The 19,068-nt window shown below is 39.0% G+C and overlaps 1 protein-coding gene across 8 annotated transcripts in view; it reads right to left on the reverse strand.

Annotated features, from left to right (window-relative positions):
- The window catches only part of Immp2l (inner mitochondrial membrane peptidase subunit 2), an 874,875-nt gene that overhangs the window by 753,501 nt on the left and 102,306 nt on the right, over positions 1-19,068 (reverse strand). Inside the window, exon 5 of one of the 8 annotated variants that reach the window (XM_035445039.1) lies at positions 6,769-6,985. The exons of the other annotated variants lie outside the window; for them this stretch is intronic. Coding sequence (XP_035300930.1) covers positions 6,811-6,985 — 175 coding nt within the window. The 3' untranslated portion in view covers positions 6,769-6,810. Of the gene's footprint in view, positions 1-6,768; positions 6,986-19,068 lie in introns of those variants that run through there. 8 annotated transcript variants of the gene reach the window in all.

Genomic DNA, 19,068 nt, shown 5'->3' on the forward strand with positions numbered 1-19,068 from the left:
TGGCAAAATAATTTCATAATCTTCTTTATTGTATGCATCAGCTTGCACTTTGAGGAATGAAGATTCAAAGAACAAATGCACAACAGAAGGCTGAACACCATACCAGAGGGAATATGTTAGACCAGAATCAAACAGACTTAGGTGGAAGCTGAGAGCAAAGCACAGGGCTGTGCACACCTAGGCAGGAATGGTGATGGTGCCCTTCTGCTCAGGGTCGGCCTCCACACATATACAGAGGATAAGCACATGCAGTGTCTGGGGAGGGCACTGCATTTCTTGCCCCTCGAATTTTACCTCAGAAAGTCTTATTTGAGACCCTAATTTTCATTGCAGGAGCAAAAAGTTGATTAATATGAAAAATAAGACTACTGGGAACTAATAATAAGATAAGGAAAAGTACTTAATACTTCCACTACTTCTGCAATATGGTCCCTGGATAAGCTAAATAGTTTACATCCACAAATCACAGAGATGAAATTTAAAATAACAAAGACTATAATGCTAGTCTGTCTTTCCTTCCCATTAGGAGAAATAAAAGTATAATTCATAAACTTTTCTTAATACTTGTTTATTCACATGTATGGATGTCTTATCTGCATGTATGTCAGTATACCACATGTGTGCCTGGTTCCTAGGGGGCCAGAAGAAGGAATTGGATTGTGTGGGTACCAGGTATCAAACCTGGGCCCTCTGGCAGAACAGCCAAATGCTCTTACCATGGAGCTATCTCTGCAGCCCCAATTAATCAACTTTTAAGGAAAACCAACTACATCATGAAGCACACACCCCTCTTTGCAAAGTCCGAGTTTATACAAACCTGTAATTCTCATGATATGTTTTGTTACTAACTTTAAAAGAAGTAAACTAATTGCATGTAAAATTGTTCTCTACACAAAACCTCCTCACTTTGCCACATACTTCATTCTTTAGCCAAGGGATTCACAGAAGCAGAACAAGTCCTAGGAACCACATAAGGAAATAGTAAGGAAAAAATAAGGAACAATATCTGAAATTGGTAGAAGCTAAATAACTGAGCTCTTTTCTGGATGCTGATGCACACGTAAGAATCTACACCAACTTGTGAATTTTCTTGTTGCTTTCCCTTTTACTCTAGGTAGAAAATGAACAATAGACACTATTTCATTGACGATGAAAGTGTTCCATCTTGGTAGGAGATATACAAAAGCACTTCTGGAGTATGTGGTGAGGACTCAGAAGTCTCCATGCCATAGCAAAGTCCAGATAAATCTAAAGATAAATGCACAGTGTAGTATGATAATAGCCACCACTAATACATTCTGCACTTGCTAGGATTTCACTGCACAGAGAAGGGTAATTGTTGTGTATTTGGGGGCAGGCCATTTTATATACTAAATTTATCTTCTTATGTATAACAAAGTATTTTACTCAGTTTTATTCACTTCTAAGCTTTGTAAGCAAAGATAACAAAAACCCATTCAAAGTGAGTGGCTAAAATACTATATGAAGAAGGCCAGACACAAAAAGGTCCTTCTTTACCTATATAACCTTCCACTACACATAGGTGAAGGATGATCCAAGGGGTATCCCATACACCACTACAGACACACAAGTCTCTACTGAAATTACTATATGTTTACATAAAGCCTACACTACAGAAAAAGGGTTTACTATACATTAAAGATTATAGTGAATTTTGAATAGTCTGCCATTTCCCTTTTGCTCATATAAGTTATGGTGGTTTGAATGGGTATGGCCCCCATAGACTCATGCTTGGCCCACAAGGAGTGGCAATATTAGTAGGTGTGTCCTTGTTGGAGTAGGTGTGCCCTATTAGAGGAAGTGAATCTCTGTGGAGGCAGGCTTTGTGGTCTCACACAGCTCAAGCTACACGCAGTGTGGTGATTCACTGCAGATCACCCAGGTGCCTGAAGATCAAGATGGTGAACTCTCAGCTCCTTCCCCTGCACCATGTCTGCCTGCATGTTGTCATGAAAATGAACTAAACCTCTGAAACTGTAAGCCAGTCCCAATTAAATGTTTTCCTTTATAAAGGTTGCCGTGGTCATGGTGTCTCTTCACAGCGATAGAAAAATCCTAAGACACAGAGGTCTGAGCTGAAATAGCCACAGCAGTCAGCAATCCCATCCCCCATTGCCCCCCACCCCTGTTTATAAAATATGCCCTTTCTATAGCACACCTGACAATCCTCCAGAGAACAAGAGATTCAGTTTTAATAGCACTTAAAGCTAGGAGTGTTCCCCTGGAAATCTAATTTAACATAAACAATCTCCTTTGCAAGTGATCGTTCTATTCATACAAAGCTGTACTGTTACAAGACACAGTAATGGAAGGCAAAGTCTCTCCTTTGGACTGGCATTTTCTATCAAACAAAGCTGAAAGCCAAGCAGGGGGATACTAAGGTCAAAGCAAGGAGCTTCAGATGAATCATTCTCCTTCCAGGAAAACTGGTCAAAAAAGCTGTCAGCTACTGAACAGCAGGCCCCTTTCCCTTCCTACCCTACACCCTTAAAATAGAAACAACAGCCCCCCTATCTCCCTAGGCATCTGAAATTTAAACATACCGGCCTCCAGAGATATGTACTGAATTCAACAAACATTAATTTCTCTACTATGTGCCAGACACTAAGACAACAAACAGAACTCAGAAGTAGTCCCTGCTCCCAGAGGAACTCCTAGCTCAGGAGTGTAACACTTGGCAAAGGAAGAGAATGAACACAAAATCCAATCAAAGTGGCACCAGGAAGTGAAATCAAAACCCCTGTTCCTAGACCAGGAGCAGAATAACTTCAAACCAAAAGTTCCTATACTGTATCTCAGTACTGCTGCATCAGCTACAATGCATCCCCCACCCAGGATCCTAATGCCTTGCTAATTGTCCACCCCTACAGGAGATCACTGATGCCTGCCCTTATGCTTTCCCTGTCTCTCATTCTACTGCAGCTCACAACTCTAACTGGTTTCAAGCACTTGCTCCCTCACAAGGGTTCTCACATCTCAAAAACACCCACCCACTCCTGATGACTCAGGGAAAGCACCTAGTACAAGCATGGAACAAAGCTCAGGAATACTAGAAACTAAGGGTGATAACGGTGTGTGAAATCCTGGTGCCATGCATGTAATGGGCTCTGAACTACTTATAAGGGAACCATCAGAATCCATGTTGGTAAATGTCCCATACCCAGCAAGGGAATTCCATCCTGGGAGCCACCTGACCAGTTTCACACATCTGCAACCACAATCTTGGTGTGTTTCTCTACAGACAATCATAGCCAAAATTATTATCAGATGTTCACCTTTTCAAAACTGGTTTCAGTCACCGAGGGTAGCTTAGAGATAGGGACCCAGTCACTTCATCATTTGCAGTTGACTGATTCTCTGGACTTTCTACTATTGGATTTACTTCTTCTGTGACCCTCTGCTCCCAATATAAACTTTCATCAGGGCTGGGATATTGCACAAAATAACCCTGAAACCACCCATCAGATCAAGAGTGGCTACAAGGTGTAACTCTAACCTTCAGTAATGGTCCCTGCTAATGAGAGGACATGTTCCCTGCAAAATCTGTGTGGAGCTATCTCAAGTGCTCACCAGCTACCAATACAAATTCAGTCTGGTAGAAAGTAAGGCTGCTGGCAGTTTTAAAAACATGTACTTTCTGTAATAACAAACAAAACTAACAGAAATTCCCAAAAAATCGCAGGGCGTTGGTGGCACACGCCTTTAATCCCAGCACTCAGGAGGCAGAGGCAGGTGGATCTCTGAGTTTGAGACCAGCCTGGTCTACGAGAGCTAGTTCCAGGACAGCCTCCAAAGCCACAGAGAAACCCTGTCTCAAAAAACCAAAAAAAAAAAAAAAAAAAAAAAAAAAGAAAAGAAAAGAAAAAAGAAAGAAAGAAAGAAATTCCCAAAATCCCATACCAGTAGGTCCTTGAAACCACAGACAAATAGGGCTGTAACTAAATTTCCCATATAGTCAACTAATGCTGTACAAGTTAAATCCTGTGGATTAAAAACCAAAGAAAGCTGGCTTGGACATTAGTGTAATTATCATATAAACACAATAGAACAAAAGCCCCTATGTTGACAGGGATCGGGGTGAGTGTAGGCCTCAGACCCTTGCAGAAACCCTGGGTTTTATGTGTGCTTTAGACATACTGAGGAGACATACACACACACACACACATACATACATACATACATACATACATACATACATACATACACTTTACACTACAGCACAAACCTCTTAAATCAGTTAATAAAATATGAATATAGGAGCACAGCTTGGCTTCATTCCTTTCAAGACAAGGTTTAAGGGTTCTTATCCACTCCCTTGATTTTAAAGAGAAGAATAATGGCGCCCAGAGAGGAGATTCTCATGGGCCCTAGCAATGGACTGTAGACAGGAATGTCTGAAAATTGTCTGTCATTGGAAGTCCCACCTTTTCACCTGGATTAAAATGCTTTCAGATGACCAAGGCTTTACAAGTACTTTTAGAGAACAATCCAAGCGAGGAAGGCCCTCAGTAAGTGAGGACAAACTGTGATCTCTCTCTGATCCAGAAGGAGCTGAGTTCCCAGGACAGCTGGCAAGCATTCACTGCTCAGTATGGCCAGGCACACAGAACACAAACGTGTCCCCTGTCTTCTTGAACAGATCTTAACGCAGAACACATCAGTGTTAATGTTTTATATTCTCTCCCAGTCCAAGCTGCCTAGAACAGAATGCTGCTCAAAATATCCCAGGGAAAAACAGGTTTACACATGCTCTGACACAACATGGAAAAGGGTGAAATTACTAAAATGTCAAATTATTATGCTCAAGTAAAATACATATGGCTACTCCCACTCTTCTGCCTTCTATTTTGAAATGTGGGTATCAATGTAAATATTCTTAGAGTCTATGTTCAATTGTTTCTGATCAGCCACAGCAGAAAGAAGTGAGGACTAGCATCTGGTTTCTCTGCAGTGGAAAGAGAAGTCCAATGGCATTGTAGACAGGAAAGCTGAATGGGAGAATGCAGTGTGGGCACATTTTGCAGTATCAGATTTTAAAAGACAAAGAAGTTTCAATGGATGTTTAATTTATACTCTTCATCACTTCTGAGAAAAATTATTGCTACAACTGTTTTAGTCATTAATATTTCAGATTTATGTTTTTGCTTACTAATTATAGCATATGTTCCCTTACTTTTAAAATCTTCAACATAATTATATATATATATATATATATATATATATTATGCAATTATATATATAATAATTATGTTGAAGCTCAGCTAATGCATTATAAGTATGTACATGTGTGGTCATATGTTTGTACACACGCAAATGCACATGACCAGAAAGATCATCTGGGACAGCAGATCATCTACTCGGATCATCTTAAAAGTATCAAGGTCCCTTGGTAATCCTATAAAATATCCTCTTGTATACTATTGGAAAGATGGCAAGGTCCCTTGGTGATCCTATAAAATATCCTCTTGTATACTATTGGAAAGATGGCAAGGTCCCTTGGTGATCCTATAAAATATCCTCTTGTATACTATTGGAAAGGTGAGCTATTACTTCAACTGCCTGTATTGCTTTCAATGAGATGATAATGTTTTCTACCTCTAAGGATGTAACTACGACAAAAACAAAAAAAAAATACTGAACATGTATGAAGTCATAGGAATAGTGTCTGGCATTGCTGTGTTTGAATAAGTGCTAATTTTTAAAATCTTTTAGAGGTTGTTTTGATTTTCTGCCTTCATTTGTTTTGCTGTGAGACAGCGGCTCTCTATCATGTAGCTCTTGCTGTCCTGAAACTTACTATGTAGTACGTAGACCAGGCTTGCCTGGAACTCAGAGAGATCCACCTGCCTCTGCCTCCAGGAGTTCTGGGATTAAAGGCGTACATTACCACACCCAGCTTTAAATCATTTTTAACTTGCCCTTCTTTGTTAAATTGCCTTAACTCAGCTCGAAGGGATCCAATGCTCTCTTTGGGTCTCCATATGTATCCACACATACCGAATACACTGACACTGACACACATGTACGCATAAATAAAAATAAATCGTAAAAATGAAAGAAAGCCTTTCAGCCATTACCCAATAAGGGCCACAAACTGACATTACATAATCTATCATTGAGATGTTATGTTATAAAAACAAATGTGCAAACCTGGATTATCTGTGCAGAAACTATTCCACAACTTCTATGAACATGGCACTAGTAGTATAAACAGAGAAACCAATACAAAGAATGATTATAAGGCAGGCATAGGCAGATTACAAGATATACATGTCTAGGTAATATAAGATAGTATGTCCTTTCATACAGATTAAATAGCTCTAGTTGCTAATGGCCAGGGGTGCTGGGAGAACTATCTCCAGAGGACCCTGTCACCACTCAGTAAAACATGAAACACTTTCACCTTAGTTGTTCATGCCAATCTTCATACATAAATCAAGATGTATGTCTTTAAAGTTCATATCAGCACCCACCCATAAAATGTGCCCTAACTATATAGATGGATGGAGTCTAGAGGGGTAATCTATATTAGAGTCTGCATATTTGAAATTGGAAGTCAGGAGCTATCTTTTTACAAGCTGTCAAGATGTGCACACTTTTGCCAAAGGAGGTTCTTTTATAGTCTTTTGAAAAATAGATAAAACATAGAATTCCCAAAGCAAGACATGGTTATGCAAAATTGCCATAAAATTCCTAAGAAGAATATGACTCAAATGCAGCCCCAAATCGTTGGTAAACAGGATTCATTTCCAATACATCTTCTCTGTGTTGGAACTGATAACTTGCTACCTAGTTTCCTACAGCACACTTTATTATTTTCCAGTGCGGAGTAGAAAAGGACAAAAAAGGCACATCACAGGGAAAATGGCTGAATTTTACTTCAGTCTTGAAAAGGCGTGTCTGCTCACTTCCTAGTCCTCTGCCGGGATCTCTCTCAGCAAAAACAACTTCAGGCTTTCTAAAACTTTAAGAGAAAGGAAATAAACCTAAGTAAGAAGTTGCTGTGATACTCCAACCCAACACCCCACCTTTACTCCATTTTACACAGCAAAACCTTACCCGGTCCTGTAGCAACATCCTGACCCTCACACATGGTACCAGAGTTATTTCCTCATGTTACAGACCTTACTATGCAATTAATATCTCTCCCTCTTGCAGCTGTTCCATAGCCCACTGGATGGTCAGCTCCTAGTTTGCCTGTCCAATTCTCCCCAACCAAGGCAGCACTACCTAAAAAACTTTGTCCATTGCTCATTTCATTTTCCTGCGACTTTTCTCCACTCTCATTATTAATATGAGTAAGAGTCCACTACTATAACATCAGAGACGACATAAAACAGTTCCCCTCCCCCATGTGAGTTTCATTTCTAAGGTTTTAGTTAACTCCAGTGATCTGAGGAGAACGCAGAGAACTATTCCACAAAACTAATCCTCAAATTCCACAAAAATTTAAATCATATAACATTCTTTTGAATTACTTTGTCTAGGGTAGCCACAGTGTCTAATATATTCACACTGTATATGCTACCTTCCTGGTCCAGGGTATCCATGCTGTATACCTGTTAGACATGTGGAAGCCATCTGGTCTACCAGCAAGTGTCACAGTACCACACTGCTATGTGTGGGTTCAAACTACACAAGAGTGTTGACACTGGCATTTCATATTCGCCAAAAGGAAGCCATGAAGTGCTCTTTTTAATGAAAATGCAAATACTCTTGGCCTAGTAAGAAAAGGCAAAAATGGAATAGCAAGGTCACTAAACTCTATGGTAAGAACAAAGCTACTCTTTCTGAAGTAATGAAAGGAAGGGCTGCATGCTATCTTGGCTGATGCGCCTCAGAGTACAAATGTTACAGGGGCAGCAAGTGGTAAACACTTAGCTACAACAGGAAAAGCATGGACTCAGAGTTCTGTTCGATCCGGGGTTTCAACTTTACTGGATGTCTTCAAACATATCCCCCATGGATATGGGGCCCACCATATGCACCAGCTAGCATTTACTAAAGTATTAATGCCGTATTACTCTTAGCTAGATTTTTAATCAAATTTAAATTTTAAAAGTTTCTATAAAAATATATATTGCACATTGACTATGTCTACCATGCCCCCATCTCACTCCCATCCCTCCTCCACCATGCCCCATCTCACTCCCTCCTTCTCCGCCATGCACCCCCTTCTTGTTTTCATCCCTTCTCCCCTGTGTTCACTTCGCCTGTATGTCATATATGCATGCATGGCTTTATGCATCTATATGGTAATCTCATTTTATGGCTACAAAAATCTCAACACAACCCTTCATACAGTGTATTTCTTCTCCCACTGTACCACATCTACAGTCTCCTGACCTGAATACCAGTCCTATCAGTTTAGTACCTGAGTTCATTTGAGGCTGTCTCTCCTTTTCTACAGATTAACATGTCTGATCAATAAGATCTCCCTACTACCCCCAACAGTGCATGCTAGAAACAAAACACATAAACATTTATGAATCTACTCCAGTGTGCTTTGCATGCACTTAAGTGCATAGCAAGAACTTCAGACATTTGTGTATTTCACACATCACCAACCCTTGTGAGACAGTTTCATAACAGTGAATTGAAACTGCATAAACACTGGTGACTTGAATCACAAAATTCTCAAGTGACATTTTATTCTCAGCTATCTAAAGGAAGAGTAAGTTTCTGTTTCCAAATAAAGCATAGAAGTAAGAAAATTAATATTCATTTAATCTCAATTTTAATGTTTTGTTTTTAATCATTTCATAAACTTTATTATTAAAAACTTACAAATAAATGAAACCAACCCACACAGAAATTAATCAGATCCAAAACCTATACAACTAAATGCACTTCTATATGGTTTAACAGGCATTTGGATCAAAGCTGTACAGCCTCACATTAAAGTTTACAGTTAATTACTGAATATAATTTAATTAGTAGATACCTTATTATAGTACCATTTCCAGGGCCATGATGGCTAGTTTTATGTCAACTTGACACAAGCTAAAGGAAGAAACCTCAATTAAAAGAATGCCTCAGTAAGACAGAGCTGTAGGCAAGCCTGGAGGACATTTTCTTAATTAGTAACTGATGTGAGATGGCCATCCCATTGTGGGTGGTGCCATCCTTGGGCTGCTGGTCCTTGGTTCTATAAGAAAACAAGTTGAGCAAGCCATGGAGAGCAAGTCAGTAAGCAGCACCTCTCCATGGCCTCTGCTACAGCTCCTGCCTCCAGGTTCCTTCCTTGTGTGAATTCCTGCCCTGACTTCCTTCTCTGATGAATAGTGATGTGGAAATGAAGGGCAAATATATCCTTTCCTCCCCAAGGAGCTTTGGTGTTTCATAACAGCAACAATTACCCTGACTGAGACAAGGGCTGTATGTTTTTTACTTTCCTGTACCCCTTTAGGGAAGAACAATACTCATACAAAGCACACATTGAACATGTATAATGCAATAGTTCTCACAGCAATTATCTAACAGGATAATCACAAGGCTGTGTAACCACAGTCAATTTATCATCACATGAAAAACAAACTGCACAGTCATTACTAGTCTCACCTATTCCTCCCCTACCTCCCCCACTTCTTACATGGGGACAGACACTTCCCTACTCTGTCTCTCTGCCTTTACACTTCTCCCCTAACAGAATTGACAAGTCTCCCCATTCACCCCTCTTCCCTCTGGTGACCAGCATCCTAATTTCCACACCTATAAGATGAATTTATTTAGTCCACCTCTGAAAGAGATGCAGATCATTTCACTCTGTGCCTCATTTATTTCATTTAGCATTATGCTCTCCAGAACATCCATGTTGATTCAAATGACAGGGTTTTTCGTTTGTTTGTTTGTTTGTTTGTTTGTTTGTTTGTTTTAAGACTGAATAGTACTCTATACATTGAAACACAAACACCACACTTTCTTTTGCTAATCATCTCTGGACAGACACTTTACTTGATTCACCAGGACTACTGGGAATGGTACAGATGTCTCTTCAAAGTACTGATTTTATGTTTTTATATAGACCTAATAACGAGACTAAATCATATGGCAGTTCTACTTATAGCATTTAAATAGGCTCTACACTCTCTTCAATCATGGCATTCTAAATTCCCATTTCCAGAGACCTAAGTTTATAAGGAATTGCAAGTATTATCAAATACTCAAAACAATCTAGATCAAAGTGAACAAACTGAAAACACAAAACTACCTCAAATGAATCACAAAGCTACCATAACCAAAACTGCATGGCGCTAGTACATTGTCAAACAGAAACACTGACTAATGGAAGAAAACAGAGCCCAAATATAATTTATACAATTGATCTCCACAAAGGTGCCAAGCCCACACTGGAGAAAGAACCAGTGTCCAATAAATGACCCATGCAGATGTCCACATGCAGAAAAACAGAAAATATACCCTTCCTTCTCACTGTCCAAAATCAACTCCAAATAGACCAAAGACTTCAATGAAAGGCCTCAAAGAACTAAAGTCTAGTAAAAAGAAAAAACTTGGGAAAATGCTTCAAATTCAGTTTATTTTCCACTTTCCCATAACCATATAAAAAAGGACATGTTTCATTTTTCAATTAATGAAAGGAAGCATGAGCGGTAATAAATTCAAGCACTTGTATTCAAATATACTTAACACCACAAGAAGGTCTGTTACTTAAGTAGCTTCAAGGGACTAGTTGACATAGCTCAGTGGGTAAAGACACTTGACTCTAGGCCTCAAGACCTGAATTCAGTTGTGGGACCTATATCACAAAAGGTGAGTACTGACTACCACAGACTGCTCTCTCACCTCCACATACATGCCATGGCATGCGCAAATAGATCACACAGATGATAGATGGATGGATGGATGGATGGATGGATGGATGGATGGATGGATGGATGGATGGATGGATGGATGGGACATTTTTTCAATTTGTATTGTTAGGCTAAGAATTGATTCTTCCCTGGCTGTCCGAAAACTCACGTTGTAGATCAGGATGGACTCATAGATTTGCCTGGCTCTGCCTCATGGGTGCTGGGATTAAAGGCATGTGTCACCATGCCCAGCTTTAAGGGTCGATTCTTGAGATAAACCTTTTAGTTATCTTCAATTTTCCAAAGCATATGATCAACAAATGTTACTGGGCTCTTAATTTTTCATTTCTACAAAACCATAATCTGGGTTTAATGTCCTAGTCATGTGTGGATCATAACAAGTAACACTCTGTGATAGCTAGGTGGAGGTAGGTGAGATGCCTTAGTGGGTGAAGGGTACTTCCTATAAAAGTCTGGCAACCTGAGTTAGGTCCCTGAACCCACATAAAAGTGCAATGGAAAAAAACTACTCCAAAAAGTTGTTCTCTGACATCCACAAAGGCACATGGCACACAACCCCACCACCACACACACACACACACACACACACACACACACACACACACACACAAGCTAATCAGAATGACAAGGGAGGAAGGAGACAAGAGGGGCTTTCTGAATGCAGTCCTTCCGATAAAATGTAAAGCTGTTGCTAAAAGTCTGTTGACAAATCTAAACTCTAAGACTTGTCAGGAAACACATGAAAAAATACAATCTATAAGAACACTTACACATATTTACTTAAAGAGGGTTTGAACATCTTTCCCTAACTGCTACATCCTTCCAGATTATAAGACTCCACTGAGGCCTGAACATTTCATCATCTTTGGCTACTTTATAATTCTTCATTTCTAAGACCAGAAAAACACAAACAGTCATCCCTACAGAAATACAAATGACTTCTACCTAGTGGAGTGGAGCAGATACTGCTTACTGATCGGCCCTGCATCTGTTGCAAGTGCATTGCAACATGCATGACTGTACTTGTCTCTGTGTGCTCACAATTCCACTCTGAAGGGATCATGCCATCTTAGTGATCCCTCGTTAACTAATGAGCTAATGACAGTCATTAGGGCTAGTTCATTTTATATTTGAACAAAGGCCAAGATTATCCTTTCATTGTAACTTCCCCTTCACAAAAACTAATTTAAAATAACTTTTGAGATTATGGCCATCTTTCTTGAACACATTCTTGTAAAACTTCCACTATGTCACATTTCAATTACTCAAATTAGAATATGTTGCATGTTTCAATTAATCCAAACGGTTATTGCTGCGCTGGACTTCTGGTGTTTACATTCCAGCAGAAAACAGAAAAGAAAAAAGCAAAACAGCCAATCAAATAGTAACACCATGTTTCCATATCACTCACAATTCTTGAGCCTTGTGTATCATCACCACATATTCCACTGTCTCCAATCTCTTATCTTTTTGGTATATACAACTTATCTCTATACACCAAACCACAGGAGTTAGCAATCACTGCTGTTCATAAAATGTGCACAACTCAAAATGTTGAATTTAAAATTATATATAAGGATGCATAGAAGTAACAAACTACAGCAAAACCTGTGCTTGAGGGCCTGGAGATCTGCCAGCATGTGAGGCAACGCAAAGCCCGTGGTACAGTCCTCAGAGACAAATAATTCAGAAATTAAAGATGTGCTCCATTTCTAATTAGGGACTTGTCAAATGATAACAGTCTGTAATCTTAGGATAAGCAAGGCACCATTGTTATAAATGCCAAAAATATACATGACTACAAATGTCAATTTGCTTATAATCAGAAACTGATCACTAGGCCATCGTCATTTACTTAAACGAAAGAAAGTCATCAATCTTAAAACAGAATGCTAAAATTTCAGTGACGCTAAATAATCATTTAAAATACCAAATAACTGAAACAATGTTATCTAATGTCTTACTCTCGTATATTTTTGGTTGTGAGCCTAGCCTTTAACAGCTGAGCCATCTCTCCAGCCCTAATCTCTTGTTCTCTACAAGAGTAATAATGGTAACTTGGTCTCTTGGGCAAGAAAGACTGCCTAGCATAGTAGGGCTTAAAGAAAAACAATGAACCTGAGAGTCCATCACCTTGGAGCTCATGCAGTGTCGCCCATGACCACGCCCCTCCATCCCATCTCTTGCTCACCTACCAAGGGGGTGTCTGTCCTGGACACTGTACTTGCTGAGTTGTTGAAACCACATCAACAGTGAATGAGTTGTTGAAAGAAGGTAACACTCACATTTGAGCAAGTAGCATTGCAAATGACTGCAAAAGTACAGTCAGTTACCCAGCTTCTAGTGGAAGCAGGAAACTTTATCTTCCTATCGCACAAACCCTTCACTTGTAAAAGCAACATAAATAAACCTCATCTCTAAGGTTTGGGGTTTTGTTGTTGATGCTTTGCATAATTAAAAATCTAATGGTCTCAGTTATCAAATTACCCACAAAATTTTGCTTCTTAATTATTTTTATAATGTACTGAAATTAAAAAGGGGGAACTGTTGATAGAAACCTAAGCCATTAGATTATATAGTCAGCAGAAGCATCAGTGTGTTAGAGAAATGTAAGTGTACCCTAATGGCAGTCTCATGAAGGACACTGCCTCTACCAGTTTCAAGCTACAAGGTTTTGAGGATAACAGGATCTGTGCAGACCCACTTCCTCCACAAGCCCCGGAGGTAATAAAGGAGCACTGGGATGTTTCAGTAGCCTGTAACATACTTCTTTTGTATACAGTCAAACAACACTTTTCTCATTACATATGCCTTAGCTCTCTCCACAGTTACTGTGAAATCTCCTAATGTCACTAATTTGTCCCTTAAAGCAAACATATAAAATACTTCGTGACACATAAGAAATGGCCACCAGATCCCTTACTTGCTTCAAGATATAGAATATAAATCACTCTGAGTTTCTAAAAGGAACCATACCACCTACATATCTTTTCTAAAAGATTTAAACAATGACCTTGCCACTTTACCCTGTAAAGCTTTTAGATCACTTATCATTTTTCAACCTCCAAGATAAAAATAATTCAATAAGTGAATAAATAAAATTGATCTTAAGACTCCTTAGCATACACCCTTTCTTTGTAAAAATAAATACAATTTTTATAAACATCCTGTTAAATACGCAAATTATTTCCACTTAGTTTTGGTCTTTAACTAAAAGTACTTTTGAATAATCAAAAATCTGACCATGAAGCCTACTTGATCTTGGTGATTTCTCTGATGTGTTCTTGGATTCAATTTGCCAGTATTTTATTGAGAATTTTTGCATCAATGTTCATGAGGGATATTGGTCTGTAGTTCTCTTTCTTAGTTGTGTCTTTGTGTGACTTGGGTATCAAGGTTAATCAGTATGGCGGTTCCTCAAGAAAATGGGAATCAGTCTACCACAAGATCCAGCAATTCCACTCCCAGGCCTTTACCCAAATGAAGTACATTCATACAACAAGGACATCTGTTCAACCATGTTCATAGCAGCACTATTTGTAATAGCCAGAAACTGAAAGCAGCCTAGATGCCCCTCAACCAAAGAATGGATAGAGAAAATGTGGTACATTTACACAATAGAGTACTACTCAGCAGAAAAAAACAATGGAATCTTGAAATTTGCACTACCCTAAATCATAAAGGAAAATATCCTAAATTAGCAACAAAACTATCAGTCCACTCTCTTATCCTTTGGCTCTCTATTTCCCTTCAAAGAAACAGTCTGCTCACCAATTTTCCCAAGCAGCAACTATTCTGGCTCTTTCAGCCTCCAATGTTCCCTCCAATATCCTCAAAATCCACTCCTCCTTCCCATCATGGCCACCTTTGTGACACTCTTCCTCTACTGTCCTTCATCTCTGTTCACTCATCTAAATGCTCCTCATCTCCTTGTATATAAATGCACATATTAGGAACATCAAATTCCCCCACATTATTCTAGCTTATCTGGAACCTTCATCACTTTACAGTAATCAGGCCAGAATTATGCTTCCCATTTTACATCATTTAACTGATGAGTTTGTAATATTCTACAAGTAAATATAGTAAACACCATTTCTCTAATAAATAGTGGTTTCTGATTTTTACCATATGAAAACAGCACTTATTACACATAGTTTTTCATAGCTAATAATGTGTCCTTAGGATATCAGTCAAGAAATGGAATTATGGACTAAAGGTATGCATTGCTAAGGGTCCTGATTAAAGTTGACAAGTTGAAAACAGCACTGTCACAATGCTGGCTCCGTACACAAGATCTTGTTTCACGCCTGTTCTAGAGGCTGCTGAGCCACTAAGTGCTTACTTCATCAAGCAGCTGACTCCCTGAAGCTATGAAATATCCCTCTACACAGCTTCTTGCAGCTTGATGCAACTCTCCTTTAGCAGTAACATGTTGCTGCTTTGACCAATGATGTGTGAGCAAGTGGCTAAACAAACAACTGAATTCCTTTTTTTTAAGTTATCTTTTTTTAAAGACTTTATTTATTTACTATGTATACAACATTCTGCTTCCGTGTATATCTGCACACCAGAAGAGGGCACCAGATCTCATAACGGATGGTAGTGAGTCACCATGTGGTTACTGGGAATTGAACTCAGGATCTCTGGAAGAGCAGTCAGTGCTCTTGACCTCTGAGCCATCTCAACCTAACACCTGAATTCTTGTATCATGTCCCTTTCCCTGTTACAACAACCAAAATGAGCGACAAGCATTTCTAATTTGCTTACACTGAAATGTCACTTTTGTTTTAAACGTGTCCTTTTTAACTGAGTAGAAAAGTCACAAGAATATCCTGCAAAAAGAACACAACATGTCCAAGTCTTGTTTGAGCAACCACTTGGTGAGATTTCATGGGTGTAGCTTCCCTGTCATTTCTAGAAGTTTCACAGAGACTTCCTGGTTCCCTGGCTCTTATTTCTGCCTCCCCTATCAATTGGGACTGGGCACCATACAATCTCTTGTTCTCAGTAGTTTGCTTGTAGTTTTCTATCGCCTGATGCAAAGACAAGTTTCTTTGGTGAGTGATAAAAGCTACACTATTCTGTGGGTATAAGAATAAATAAATAGGGGCTGGAGAGATGGCTCAGAGGTTAAGAGCACTGGCTGTTCTTCCAGAGGTCCTGAGTTCAACTCCCAGCAACCACACGGGCTCCTAACCATCTGTAATGAGATCTGGTGCCCTCTTCTGGCCTGCAGGCATACATTTAGGCAGAACACTGTATACATGATAAATAAATCTTTAAAAAAAAAAAGGATAAATAAATAAAAGTAGCTACAGGCAACTAAAGGCTATTTCTTTAACGAAGAGTCCTTCCAATTGGGTATCTAAAACCAAGTGGTCAGCCTTGCTGCCATATACCTTCAAGTATACCAGTAAAGCCAGGACTACACAGAGAAACACTGTCTTGAAAAAAGTAACATTTTATGAAATGAGCAGGTTATGTTTATATATTTAGGAACACACACACACACACACACACACACACACACACACACACACACACACACACACACACACACACGGCATTACCTGAGTCCAGAAAGTATCTGGGAACAAGCTAACAGAAAATTAGAGAAGCCATTAATTTAGAAAATTCTACAAGTATTTGTCTTCTGTGGCTGTCTCATGGTCCTCCACAAAGAAATGGATGCATGTGATACAGTGAATGGATCATGACTTCAGAATCAGTAATTTCAGTGTTTGGGAGATGGAAGCAGGGGGATCACAAGTTCAAGGTCATCCTCAAGTACAAAGTAAGTTTAAGGTCATCTGGGCTACAGAGATCTTGTCTTAGAACAACATTGATCTACAAAGTATTTGCGAGATTTGAGTTAACTAAAGATGATCCATGAAGTAATTTTAAGATTTTGCATTCAACTATACATACCCTAAGGTGCAACTAGAGGAGAAGCAATGTGCTTTCTTTTGGAAATCAGGTGAGTATGTTAAAACATCAGAGTATGAGGGCAGACATATACAAGGAGATCACAGTCAGAACCTCAGTTAGAAAATGTAACTCACATCAAACTCACAAACACACCTGACACAGTAAATTATAAAGGCCCAGATACACAAACTAAGTCTATTAAGAGAATTTTCTTAAATACAGCCAAATGGGCACTGTTTAAGAATCTTAATGCTGTCAGGCAGTGGTGGCACACTCCTTTTATCCCTCAGGAGGTGGATCTTGAGGCCAGCATAGTCTACAGAGTGAGTTCCAGGACAGCCATGAATACAGAGAGAAACCCTATGCCGAAAGCATAAAAACAACAAAAAATTTAATACTAAGCCTAAGAATTAAGGGAAGTAGAACAAGCAGCAACAGAAATGTGAAGAAAGAACCAGTCAGATGACTTAGCAAATGAAGGTGCTTGCTGCCAAGCCTGAGGATCTGAGTTCAATACCTAATACCCACACTTGGTGGAAGGAGAGAATTAACTCTCAAAAACTGCTCCGACCACCCATGTGTCACACACACACACAAACTTTAATTTCTAATTTTTAATTTGAATAAGGAAACATGAAGCAAGTTTAAAGTCAATTAAGTAATACTTTAAAAACTATGGGGGCAGTATTTTTCTGAATTACTGTTATGTTTTATTTAAAATAAAAGTAATTATAGAACATTTAAAAATAAGCATTTTCCCCTCTCTTTATGTGGCAAAAGAGGAAAACTTAAGTGTGATCATTTGAAAATTTTCAATGAGGAAAAGAATTTCAAGACCTCCTTGATATCATTTGCCCTTGTCCCCAATCCCCGTGATTATCATAAACATCAGTCAGGTAGCATGATATTACACTATATTCCTTATTTTATCAAAATTCAAGCTGATTGTGCTTTTTTCATTATAAAACTAACAGCTAACTAACATAGAAAATACAGGATAGAAAAAAAAGAAGATAAAGGGGGAAGAAAAACACACCATTACCCATATAAACCACTTAGACACATAGAAAGGGAGAGAGAAGAAGGGAGTGAGGTGGCTGGCGGGGGTGGGGGGAGGATGTATACCACAGAGTAGTTCTTTCATTGATAAAAGTGAGTTTTAAAGGTATCTTTACATTTACATATGTTTTAAAATACATTTGACATAATCTATTTTAATATAAACATCAAATGCATAATTTTTATATGCAAAGATAAATCTCAAAATAAAATCCATGCTGTTTGATTTGTTGATCATGACTTTAAGCACTTTATTCTTAGGCCTGATACTTTACACTGAGGCTGGTGATGACTGCTGCTCAAGGCACTGCTCCCCACACCCCTACGGGAGTGTCTCTCGCTCCTACACATTTGCAAACCCATTTAGAAAAGCCCCAGAAAGACAGTGGCTGGACTTGGGACAGTGCTGGCTCCACTCCAATGCCACGTTCTTTAGACTTCATATATCCCAGAACCCACACAGCAGAGGAAGAGAACGGGCTCCCATACATTGTCTTCAGGCCTCTTGTGTAGTGTATGTTGTGACACAAGATCTCTCTCTTTCTCTCTCTCTCTCTCTCTCTCTCTCTCTCTCTCTCTCTCTCTCTCTCTCTCTCACACACACACACACACACACACACACACACACCACACACACGTTTAAAACAGGAGTAGAACAACAGAAGGTTCTAGCTAAACAAGGTGGCCATAAACAAAAATACTTTAATAAAGGAGTCAGGAGGGTGGCAAATTCAAACCCAGATAGGATAACATACTAAGACCCTGTCACAAAACAACAACAGGAGCAATAGAAGCCTTTGCATTTTATTAGAATAAAATGAGATAGACTGACAGGAAGATTAAATAGGGGAGTACAAGAGCCCAAAGGAGGAGGTGCTTTCTCCATCCCTCTCTTGCTCTTTGGAGTTACTACTGGGAAAATCTCTAGGTACTTCAATTTTCTCCCTGTATAATAAGCCTTACCTCACAGGATTATTGGGAAGATTAACCTAGATAATATATGTAAAGTGGTTGGAACAATCCCAGAAACACATTAAACCCCTCAAAACTTCCATTCTAAGATATACACATATCTAAGAAACATATAAAGCTCTACAACAGACATCATTCACTTTAAAAAGGATATCTTGCTGTGGTTGAAGGTTTTCTTTTAATTTTTTTCTACTACTTTACTGTTTTTTTGCTCATATTTAAGCACAATAAATGTTCAATGATATCTGATGTC

The sequence above is a fragment of the Cricetulus griseus genome, chromosome 5, assembly GCF_003668045.3.
Source record: "Cricetulus griseus strain 17A/GY chromosome 5, alternate assembly CriGri-PICRH-1.0, whole genome shotgun sequence".
Classification (NCBI taxonomy): domain Eukaryota; kingdom Metazoa; phylum Chordata; class Mammalia; order Rodentia; family Cricetidae; genus Cricetulus; species Cricetulus griseus.